At 34.7% G+C, this 12,598-nt stretch overlaps 2 protein-coding genes across 2 annotated transcripts in view; both read left to right on the top strand.

Moving 5' to 3' along the window:
- Positions 1–199: 199 nt before the first annotated feature.
- Positions 200–3,984, top strand: LOC107729966 (spindlin-W-like; the record flags this gene model as incomplete). Its single annotated transcript, XM_016540700.1, has 2 exons — positions 200–447; positions 3,743–3,984. Coding segments are annotated over 2 exons (490 nt in total), but the record flags the coding sequence as incomplete, so codon positions are not given.
- Positions 3,985–9,536: 5,552 nt separating this feature from the next.
- hsd11b1lb (hydroxysteroid (11-beta) dehydrogenase 1-like b) overlaps positions 9,537–12,598 on the top strand; it is a 9,495-nt gene continuing 6,433 nt past the window's right edge. The window contains exons 1-3 of the mRNA XM_016540730.1: positions 9,537–9,772; positions 11,309–11,439; positions 11,720–11,831. Coding sequence (XP_016396216.1) covers positions 9,697–9,772; positions 11,309–11,439; positions 11,720–11,831 — 319 coding nt within the window. The 5' untranslated portion in view covers positions 9,537–9,696. The remainder of the gene's footprint in view (positions 9,773–11,308; positions 11,440–11,719; positions 11,832–12,598) is intronic.

Here is a 12,598-nt window from a genome sequence, read left to right as displayed (position 1 = left end):
TATTGTTTTAGACTAATGCACAGTATGCGTATCTGTTACATACACCATGTGTATTTGATACGATCTAAGACAGAATGCTATGCAATATAAAATCGCTAAAATTATAATCATGAGCGTTTGAGTTGTAAAATGATCCTCGATTTGCACTCCACCAGTCTTAATGCAGCCCTTTACGTTCCTGTTTTTCTCTGCTCAGCAGGAAGCGCAGCAGCGGCGAGCTGAGCGACAGTCTCACACCAGATCCCAACAACCTGCTGGGCCGACGGATCCAACACAGCTGGAGGGAGAAGGGTGCTCTGACCAAGTGGAAGGGCACTGTGCTGGACCGCCTCAGCGTCAACTCCTCCCTGTTCATGGTCAAATACGACGGATTCGATTGCGTCTATGGCATAGAGCTCTTTAAGGACGAGAGGGTCTCCAACCTGCAAGTTCTTACCGAGAAAGTGGGTGAGTAGGTGGATCTGTTGTGATGCGAACAGGAAACAAGCCAGTGACAGGAAGTAGCACATGTGCAAAGATGAGCAGTTGCTAGTAGTATTTATAGTTCATGAACTAAGTCTGATAAATAATCATGCTACTAAAACATTATGTGCTACTTTAGATGTGAATACCTATGACCAAAATGTCACGATATAAGTAATTCTATATCTCAGTAATGGTATAAAGTCAGTTTTTTAATACTTTTATTCAGCAAGGATGCATTAAATTAATCAGAAGTGACAGTAAAAACTAGGGATGCACGATATTAGATTTTTGCCGATATCCCGATAATTTTCAACTCATTTTAGCCGATGCCAATGCCGATACCAATATATAACTATTTTTAATTATGGTTAGTTTTTGACAGGAACTTATTTAATAGAATTAAATAAACAATAATAAAGTTCTTTTATAATGACAATACATTGAAGTAGGGCTGGACAATAATTTAATATCAATATGTATCGCGATATAATTTTTTTCAATAACGGTGATATGATTTTTAAACACATTTCCGATATTTCGATATACATTACCAGTTTCCCATACATTGATTTATTTGTGCCGTTTGACTTCGTTGAATAAACATGAGCACTGCACGTTTCAAAATCATAACACGGCGCGGGTGTTTTATATGAATGTATCTCTGAAGGGAATTGACTGTCTTCAGAAAAGTTTCGATGGCATTTTCATTTGATCTGATAAAGAAGCGTTCATGAGCGGAGCTGCTTTGATTACAGCCATTACTGGAGAAACCGCTAGTTTTATCACTCTAAAAGCGCCTCCTGCTGGCAGAGAATCAGTTTTCATTTTAAATAAGCCGTCTCCAGCAACATTTCCAGTTTTTGTTATTGTTCAATTTTTTTGTTTTCTGCAGCGACTCGGAGCACTTTTCATACCCTTTTTTCTGGCTGAAGCACATTTGTTTCAATCTATAAGAATAATCAGCCTACACTACCAGTCAAAAGTTTTTGAACAGTAAGATTTTTAAGGATTTTTTTTTTTTTAAGAATTCTCTTCTGCTCACCAAGGCTGCATTTATTTGATCCAAAGTACAGCAAAAACAGTAAAATGTTGAAATATTTTTACTATTTAAAATTGCTTTCTATTTGAATAGATTTTAAAATGTAATTTATTCCTGTGATCATACATATGTAAATTTTCAGCATCATTACTCCAGTCTTCAGTGTCACATGATCCTTCAGAAATCAGTATAATATGCTGATTTGCTGATTATCAATATTTAAAACAGTTGAGTACATTTTTTTTTCAGGATTCTTTGATGAATAGAAAGATCCAAAGATCAGCATTTATCTGAAATAAAAAGCTTTTGTAACATTATACACTATTCCATTCAGTATAATTTTTATTATTTTTTTGGGAAAGAAATTATAGAAATTAATACTTTTATTATATAATTATGTATATATTAATTATAGTAATATTTATAATTATATATTTTATATTTATAATTATATGAATAAACTAATTATAATTATATTAATATACTTAATTAAATTATATTTTATATTATTAAATAATATTGTTTTAGACTAATGCACAGTATGCGTATCTGTTACATACACCATGTGTATTTGATACGATCTAAGACAGAATGCTATGCAATATAAAATCGCTAAAATTATAATCATGAGCGTTTGAGTTGTAAAATGATCCTCGATTTGCACTCCACCAGTCTTAATGCAGCCCTTTACGTTCCTGTTTTTCTCTGCTCAGCAGGAAGCGCAGCAGCGGCGAGCTGAGCGACAGTCTCACACCAGATCCCAACAACCTGCTGGGCCGACGGATCCAACACAGCTGGAGGGAGAAGGGTGCTCTGACCAAGTGGAAGGGCACTGTGCTGGACCGCCTCAGCGTCAACTCCTCCCTGTTCATGGTCAAATACGACGGATTCGATTGCGTCTATGGCATAGAGCTCTTTAAGGACGAGAGGGTCTCCAACCTGCAAGTTCTTACCGAGAAAGTGGGTGAGTAGGTGGATCTGTTGTGATGCGAACAGGAAACAAGCCAGTGACAGGAAGTAGCACATGTGCAAAGATGAGCAGTTGCTAGTAGTATTTATAGTTCATGAACTAAGTCTGATAAATAATCATGCTACTAAAACATTATGTGCTACTTTAGATGTGAATACCTATGACCAAAATGTCACGATATAAGTAATTCTATATCTCAGTAATGGTATAAAGTCAGTTTTTTAATACTTTTATTCAGCAAGGATGCATTAAATTAATCAGAAGTGACAGTAAAAACTAGGGATGCACGATATTAGATTTTTGCCGATATCCCGATAATTTTCAACTCATTTTGGCCGATGCCAATGCCGATACCAATATATAACTATTTTTAATTATGGTTAGTTTTTGACAGGAACTTATTTAATAGAATTAAATAAACAATAATAAAGTTCTTTTATAATGACAATACATTGAAGTAGGGCTGGACAATAATTTAATATCAATATGTATCGCGCATCAATTACTGCTTTATTTAATCAGAAACACAGTCTAAATATTTGTGTATTTTGCTTTCATTTTATTACAAGTAGGCCAACAGCGCCCCCTACAGATTAAAACTCCTTACTGAGCGGCATTAGGACCCGGGGGAGGCTGCCGGTGCTGCTGCCGCTGCACGTGCTATTACTGTTTACTCTATCGTACACCATTCTGTACGTGCATTCTCAGTTTAAATGCAGCGATCCAAAACTGTGAATCTAATCATCATTCAAAAAATTTTGCTTCAAGAATGAGCCACAATGCTGACATGATCAAATCGCACTGTTGACGTGATCTAATCGCTAGCACACCCTGAGCACATGTGAGTTAATGTATTCCTCTTATCGGCATAATTTTTCATATCGGGCCAATGCCGATATTTACATTTAAAGCCATTATCGGCCGATTCCGATATTGGTCCGATAATATCGTGCATCCTTAGTAAAAACTTTTATATTATTTCAAATAAACACAACAGTCTTGGTGAACTTAAGAGATTTGTTTCAAAAACATTAAAAAATCTCACTGAGTACTGTAATGAAAACAATAATTAGTGTCTGTGGAATCTGTAAACTAATGTTTTTGTTATTATATATTTATTTATTTTATACTGTAATGTAAATGTAAAACTTTTTCTTAATAAATATGTATTAATATACAATTCAACCAGAGCTCCGAAGCAGGGTAAAATCACTGTAAAACACTTGAATGCTCATTTAGTCATTTTGCTGTTTCCTAACCTTTTGAAGTGAACAACAAGATCAAGGTTCCTCATGACGCAGAGGAGCTGGTGGGAAAAGCCGTGGAGCATCTGTTTGAGAAGGAGGACGGAGAGAAGAACGAGTGGAGGGGAATGGTCCTGTCCCGAGCGCCCATCATGACCAACTGGTACTACATCACATATGAGAAGGACCCCGTGCTCTACATGTACCAGCTCTGGGACGACTACAAAGACGGAGACCTCCGGATTTTACCTGAAGCGGGTAAATAAGCTGATGTTTTTAATAAGACCTTAGTTGAAAGTTTCTGAAATTTCTCACCTTTTATATTAAATAAGTATAAAACAATATGAATTTATTTATTATTAAATTTATAAATGTAAAATCTAGATGAATATTATACATTAATTTTATAATAGTAACATTTACATTTATGCTTTTAGCAGGTATGCACCAAGAGCTTGTAACACTCCAAAGAGAAAGGAAAAATTGAAATCGCATCATATGACACCTTTAAATTGTTACTTTGCAGATTGTCTGTGACTCGAGACTGGTTTCTTACTAGCCATGTCTGAGAGATCTTGTATCTTGATTTAAAATTATGAAGAATTAAAAAAAAAAAAATAGACATAAAAATAGACAAAAAAACCCTACAAAAAATAACAAAAACAACTAAATTACTAAAGCTTTAAAATTCAAATGAAAATGGAAAATATAAAAATAAAAACAGATTCAAAATAATAATTAAAACCTCTAGTAGTATTTCAATAATATTAAAATAACACTGTTCTTGAGCAGCAAATCAGCATATTAGAATGATTTCTGAAGGATCATGTGAAGTCTGGACAGCTTTGCATCACAGAAATAAATTACATTTGAAAATATATTCAAATAGAAAACAGTTATTCGAATTTGTAGTAATATTTCACAATATTGCTGTTTTTACTGAGTTTTCAATCAATCTTTAATCAATTTTTAATCAGCCTTGGTGAGAAGGACTTTTTAAAAAAAAACATTAAAAAATCTTACTGACCCCAAACTTTAGATTTCTATATTATTTTATTAAATGAATGGTTTTGTGTGTAGTTATATAAATTAATAATATTAACTGTATTGAAGGGATAGTTCACCCAAAAATGAAAATTACCCTATGATTTACTCACCTTCAAGCCATCCTAGGTGTATATGACTTTCTTCTTCCAGACGAATACAATCAGAGTTTTATTACAAAATGTCCTGGCTCTTCCAAGCTTTATAATGGCAGTGAATGGGTGTTGAGATTTTGAAGCCCAATAAAGTGCATTCATCCATTATAAGAAGTATTCCACACAGCTCCGGTGGGTTAATAAAGGTCTTCTGAAGTGTGAAGTGATGTGTTTGTGTAAGAAAAATATCCATATTTAAATCTTCATAAACCGTAATCTCTAGCTTCCGCTAACTGTCGTACACGCGTTCACAAGAGAGTGGTGTTCCAGCGGATGACGTAGGCATAGCGTAAGATGAAAGAAGAAAGTCATATACACCTAGGATGGCTTGAGGGTGAGTAAATCATGGGGTCATTTTCATTTTGGGGGGAACTATCCCTCTAATTAGAATGAATAAAATGCATGGAATAAGAAGAGTTTATGTTATGTAGCCCAGTTGATTTGAAGTTTAGTAGGCCTCGGTTTAAAAAAAAAACACAAATCCAATCCAGCAGGCTGGATAGACCTGTTAGACCACAACAAACATCATAACGTCTTTATGTTGCTTTACTGTGAAATAAATTGGTCTTCATTTTTTTTTTTGTTAAATTTGATCAAATTCACTGTAATAACGCTCATGTTTTTAGACCACAACAAACATCATAACGTCTTTATGTTGCTTTACTGTGAAATAAATTGGTCTTCATATTTTTTTTTTTTGGATCAAATTCACTTTAATAACGCTCATGTTTTTGTCCCAGCTGATCTAATCAGAGCTTCATGATAAAGTTGGAACGAGGAGCGATTTTTGTTGTGTTCATATGAGTTTCCCATTGTGCATACAGCACAAGATCAAGCTTCATCGTCACAGCCCTTTAAAGTAATAAAACTATTCTTGCATGGCTTGACGTTTTGTTGTAAATAATGCACATGAGCGTGATAATTGGCCATCTGTTCATGTAGCTGATTAGGCCTTTTTTGCTTGTAGCATTTGCACTTTATTCTTAGGCTGTCGTGTGTAGCTCCAAAGTGTCTCGCAGGAAGTCAAAGATTAAAAACACAGTCTGAAATTAATTTAGTTAATTTCAGCTACAAAAAAGTGTCTTGCCTGATTGGCATCACTTAAATGAAATATATAGGAAAGCATCAAAACAATTTGAACTGAACTGAAATTGTATTCTTTTGTTTTGAATATGACCATAGATTTCCAAGAAACGTTATATAACTATATATATATATATATATATATAATTAGAATATATTATAAACCCAGTCCCATATTTACTTTCCCTTTTTTTTTGCTAATTCATTTCATCACACAACATTTATCAACTACTTCAAATTGACTTGTATATAAATGGATTTGGTTATGTAAATGTAATGCATACAGATGGGGATTTCATATGTAAATGTTGGATGTTCAGCTCTGCTCTCTGATTGGGTGTATTTGCTGAACTTTTCCTGCTGTGCTTTGCATGTCTGTCTCGGACAGAGCGACAGTTTTGGAATTCCTCCTGTACATTAGCGCTTCACACAGATTCATCAGTTGTTTATTGTGAAGTTATAGTTTTTTTTGCTAATTCATTTCATCACACAACATTTATCAACTACTTCAAATTGACTTGTATATAAATGGATTTGGTTATGTAAATGTAATGCATACAGATGGGGATTTCATATGTAAAAGTTGGATGTTCAGCTCTGCTCTCTGATTGGGTGTATTTGCTGAACTTTTCCTGCTGTGCTTTGCATGTCTGTCTCGGACAGAGCGACAGTTTTGGAATTCCTCCTGTACATTAGCGCTTCACACAGATTCATCAGTTGTTTATTGTGAAGTTATAGTCTAGTTAGATATTCAGTATGTCATTATCAAAAACACATTGCGGGTTTAATTTATTTTTTGGAAAAGATAAATTGTTTGTTTCTCCTGACACAGTAAATCTTTTGGGCAACCCGATTTGGGATTACAGGAAAGTATTGTTCAGTGAAATGCACATTTCTGTAAATGAATTGTTCTACTTTCAGCTGTGCATATGGATTGAGTTTCTGGTCCGTTTGCCATCACATCAGGTGGATCGTTCTCTGTATATTCTCCGTTGTGCTTTAAAAACACTTGTACTATATTTCTGCTTTCCCTGTAGACAAAAGGTTTGATGATTTCAAGCCGTTTGAAATGTTCAAGGTTTCATGACCCTCAGCAGGCTTCTGCGGTTTTTCTTTCTCCTAACTGTGAACGAGTAATTCTCTCTGGCTTCTTTGTAAATGTGTTTAATCGTGTGGTCTGCGAGCTTCTGCCGGTTTCTTTGGTTCCTCAATTTCATCATTTTTTTTTTGCTGCTTTTTACCAAAGTTATTTTTCAGTAGGTGACGTTGAGGAGTGTCAAACTATTCATCCTGACTGTTTGTGTAATGATGTTATCGTAAATAATAAGAGATATTTTTTGCACTGAAATTTGTTCTCATGGTACTTTTTTTCTATTTATGGACTTTTTAGTCACACATAAGATGCACATAATGTGAAAACAGTTTAATGACAGTATAGGGATGGGAATCTAAATAAATTATTTAAAAAATATCAGTAATAAATACATAAATATATATTTTAATGATTTTCCAAAGCAAAATTGTGTTCTAAATGTTTATATTGTCATACAAACAAATACCTATGAGATTCACTAACTCAGAATAATCTGTGCTGAATATGTATGAATGTTTCAGCCATTTAAAGCAACTGTTTCGGCCACAGAATAGAAAAAAATAATATTATAAAAAAAAAATAATACAACTGGGATTTAGAAATGTAAGAACATAATTGTGAAATGCAGGGCCGTCCCAAGCCCTAAGCATAATTTTATTTGGGGGCCCCTCGGTGCCGCCAATACGACTGATTATTGTCAATGCTTGATTATTCGCACACTATAAATCTCACACCCATTATCAATTGTATTTGTTGTAGCTGTGTTGCATACATCATACCAACGTCTGCCTGGCATGTTTTTACCCTTCTACGATTTTTAATTGTAACAGTAGCAAACCCACAAGAGTGGTCAGGTGTTAATTTAAAATACAGTACTAAGTGGCCTACTTAATGTGGTGTACTGAAAAGTAGCTAAATAAACCAGCAGACAATGCATTTATGGAACAGAATGTTATTTTAACAACATAAATTATTAAACACCGCATCAAGTCATCTGTACACCTAAAAAACAACTCTTAATCTGTAACTAGCAAATTGAGGCATAATGATATTGGAATATAATAGCAAAGACCCCAAAGGTAGGCTAAGGTAAATAATGTTAAGCTGTTATCAGTACCAATTTTATGAAACGACATTATGATAGATTTTAACCCTTTGACGCAACGCGCGATCCAGAGAAAGATGCGCTCAGTATCACAACTGTTCGGTGTTTTCAACCACATGAAGTTTATTTTAGGTTTCAGACATTTAAATAGACATTTCAATTAAGTACTAGCAAAAAAAGACATTTATAGTTTGTTAAAAACACTTATTTCTATGGAAAGCAGCAATAATAATCCCTGTTTTATTCCTATCAAATACACATTGTGTTGGTAACTATGAAGTCTACTCTGTTTTTCTCCCAGTTCACTGGCCACTTACTTTCCTGTATTTTGGGAGAAACGGGTGAATTTACGTGGTGTTAATCTGACAGATCTATTATAGTGTCCAGCGCACATTATAGATCAACTAACATGGTCATTAAGGTTTTTTAAACGACAAAACGAACTAATTTACACATATTTGACAATCAGAATAGTCTGTATCATATAGTTTATGATATAATTAACAAGATTGTGGATATTTAAATAAAAAAGGAATAAAAGCATTACATCTGTCATACAGCGCTATTGTGCCTGCATGACGCGTCGCTATGGAAGTAATAAGATGATACGTATAGATTATTTAATTATTTAATATTGCATTTTTGTATTATTACCATTGTCCATTGACATAACATATAAAAAAAGATAGAAAAAAAACAAGCTGTGATTTCATGTACTCTTGGGGGCCCCCTGGTGGACACGGGGGCCCTAAGCAGCCGCTTAGTTCGCTTATGCCTTGGGCCGGCTCTGAAATACCTTTTTATTCTGTGGCGATGTAAACTCGGAATTGCGAAAAAAGTCAAAATTGCGAGTAAAAAATTCGGACTTTTCTCGCAGTTCCGAGTTTTTATCTCGCAATTATATGTTTATATATATCACAATTCTAACTTCATTTTCAGAATCGCCAAACAAAGTCCTAATTGTGAGACAAAAAGTCGCACACACTTTTTTTCCGTAGCAGAAACGGGCTTCCAATCCATATTTTACAGTTAAGTGAGTGGAATTCACTGTTGTAAATATAGCACTGTCCTAATTACAGTAGGATAGCTGTACACGTGCATTTGTTTCTGCCGTAAAGCGATCCGTCCTTTTCGCGGAATTTCTTACCCGCTCACCAAACTGACACAGAACAGACGTTTGGAAAAAGAAACCCGTTCGTCTTACTATAAGTCAGTGTCCCATCAGAATTATTTTGAAACTGATATTTCAAGGTAAAAAAAAACTGCTTTAAAAATAAAAAACAGTAGTTTGAATTGTAAACAATACTGACAGACCTTCAACCTACTGAGCACTGAACTCTCGGTCATTATTGTCCAGTGCGCTGGATCTCAGGGTCAGTCACGCTTTATGGCTCTTTTCTGTATCAGCAGTACACTCACATGCAGTCAGAAGTGGCATTTCTCAATGCACTCGCACTGGATTCACACACCGAGCTTCTGATCGAGGACAGCAGTGAAAATGAAGGGGTATTTGGGCTTTTTTCTGCTGATCGCTGCCCTCACGGCCTACATGTGGAGAGATACGTTTGATCCAGGTCAGGACAACAGCTTTACGGTGTTTTTATGCTCATTTTATTATTGAATGCCATATTCTAGTCCTTAATTTGCCACATGACTAATATCAACATGTCATACAGTAGCCTACTTTGTGGAATCCTAAAAAAAGAATGTTTAATGCGTTAACACTTTACAATAAGGTGCATTAGTTAACATGATTTAACTACTTTAGTTAACATGAACTAAGCATGAACAATATTTCTACAGCATTTATTAATCTTAATGTTGATTCCAACATTTAGGCTACTACATGCATTATTAAAATCAAAAGTTGTGCTTGTTAACATTAGTCAATGCACTGTGAACTAACATGAACAATGAACGACTGTATTTTTATTAACTAACATTAACAAAGATTAAGAAATGCTGTAATACATGTATTGTTCATTGCTTGTTCAATATATTAACTAACATTAGCTAATGGAACCTTATTGTAAAGTGTTACTTTGAAAGCTAATTGTTTCTGCAGTTTTTTTATTTGCATGTTTAAAAAATACCATTAGAAAAAAAAACTAATAAAGATAAAATCCTTGAATTTTCTGAAGACAACTATATTTTTTAGACCGCTTTAACACCGGCTTTGCTTCCAAATTTAGCTCAAAATACCAAGTGTTTGCAAGTATTCCACTAGAACTTTAACCAACTAAACTTTAGTCTTGAAAACTGTTGGCAGACTCTTTTATTAGGGTTATGTAACTTATGGTTCGTTCATATCAATGTAACCTTGGTTAAAATACATGTGCTGATGATCTAGAGATTTAACTTTTGTGGTTACTGAATCATTGGGAAAAAAAACTGAATTGAAGCTGTCTTTCTGAAATATATAGAATTAAAATGACACTTTAAGAGAACATTTTAACTCTGTAAAGCCTCACATATGAAATAATACTCCAAAAAAATGTTTTCAATGAAAATGTATTGGAAAGAAAATAACGATAAAAAAAAACCCTATAACTATTTTATTCTCAATTTTAAAACACAGTTTTATTCAGGGGCCCAAACAGCAAAATATGCAATTTACTGCAGGTATTTATGTAGCCAAAAAGTAAGATGAAATTCTGGTGGCATGTAATGTAAATCTGTGAGATCTTTATAACAGTATAGTAGATACATACATAAAATCATATAAACATTAGTTGCCACTCTATATCTGCCAATAATACGTATTATGCAAGTGTTCATCTTGAAATATTACTAAAAATATGAAAGATATTCATATATTTACTTTATTAAAATCCGTAAAGATTTGACAGCAAAAAGACATGCGAAGCACGAGCTGAAGGTGGACGTTTTAACAGAAATGTTTTGATCATGTTGATCATTTAGGGGCCTCAGAAATGTGCGCATCAAATATGATACAGTAGGCTTTAGATTGCTTCTAGCTTTTATGTTTTGACCTTTATGGGAGTTCAAACCTTAAGAAATCCAATGATCAAGTGGTGGCTGGGTTAAGTTACCTGAAACGCAATGAAATGTCCTGAATTACATCGAGACCAGTGTGTTCCTGCGCACAGAGTCTGTTCGGGGGGCCCGAGTGCTGATCACAGGGGCCAGTTCAGGGATTGGGGAGCAGATGGCCTACCATTATGCAAAGTTTGGAGCTCAGATCGTCATCACTGCCAGACGAGTAGATGCTTTAAAAAAGGTCAGTTGTTTTGTCCCAAACCAGTTTTTAAACAATCGTGTATTAATGCTTTCAAAAACTCAAAACATTTTAAGATATTCTCTATAGTGTTTCCATTAACAATGGACTGTGATCATATTTATGGCAAATAATGCAGAGGCTGTAAAGCTGAGAATTTGTAGAATTCTATGTAAGGGGAGCAATAATACAGTGATTTTACATGAAAGTAAGAACTGAGCAAATGAACGTTAGAGATTTACAGAAATCCTGCGCTGCCTGCGTCTGTCCTGTGGATGTTCAGGTGGTGCAGAAGTGTGTGAAACTGGGCGCTCAGAAGGCGATGTATGTGACCGGAGACATGTCTGACCCTGCCGACCCCGAGAGAGTCTTCAAATACGCTGTGGAAAAACTGGGTGAGAAATGATTGCATCACACACTGCATGTGAAATACATAAGCTATTTGGAATAATTAATAAAAAAATATATAATTTTTTAAAATGTTTTTTAAAGAAGTCTCTTCTGCTCTCCAAAGCTGCATTTACTGATTTAAAATACACATGGCTCCCAAAATCCTGACGCCTGACGTCCGACGTCCGGGGGCTATTGTGTTTTCCAGAAAATGTATCAAAATGAAAATCTAAGGCTATGATTTCATTGAATAAATATGGGCACTGCACGTTTAAAAGTCAAAACGCAGCAAGGGTCTTCAGAAAGGTTTCTATGGCATTTTCTTTTCATCTTAACTCAAAATGAAAATCTAAGGCTATGATTTCATTGAATAAATATGGGCACTGCACGTTTAAAAGTCAAAGCGCAGCAAGGGTCTTCAGAAGACTGTCTTCAGAAAGGTTTCTATGGCATTTTCTTTTCATCTTAACTATAGGCCTGGGCGATAAAACGGTATCGCAGACAGCACACACAAACACGAACATGAGTGCTGTGCCTGCCTGTGATGAGGAGATAATAATATTATGCAATAATTGTTTATGCAATTTACGAAATTATATTTGACTTATATGAATTAATTTAGACGTAATGCACGTTTTTTTTTTTTAGACAGTTATTTCCTTGCGTTGACAATTTAATGTGCTGCATTATTTTGCTCATTGCGCCCTCCTGTGGCCTCGGGAAACGAGCCAAAAGTTTAACCTATTTAATCTGCATATAAAACATTAGAAAT

This window comes from Sinocyclocheilus rhinocerous, unplaced genomic scaffold (genome assembly GCF_001515625.1).
Source record: "Sinocyclocheilus rhinocerous isolate Xijiao unplaced genomic scaffold, SAMN03320098_v1.1 scaffold638, whole genome shotgun sequence".
NCBI lineage: Eukaryota > Metazoa > Chordata > Actinopteri > Cypriniformes > Cyprinidae > Sinocyclocheilus > Sinocyclocheilus rhinocerous.
This window is presented reverse-complemented; position numbering and strand designations above follow the sequence as displayed.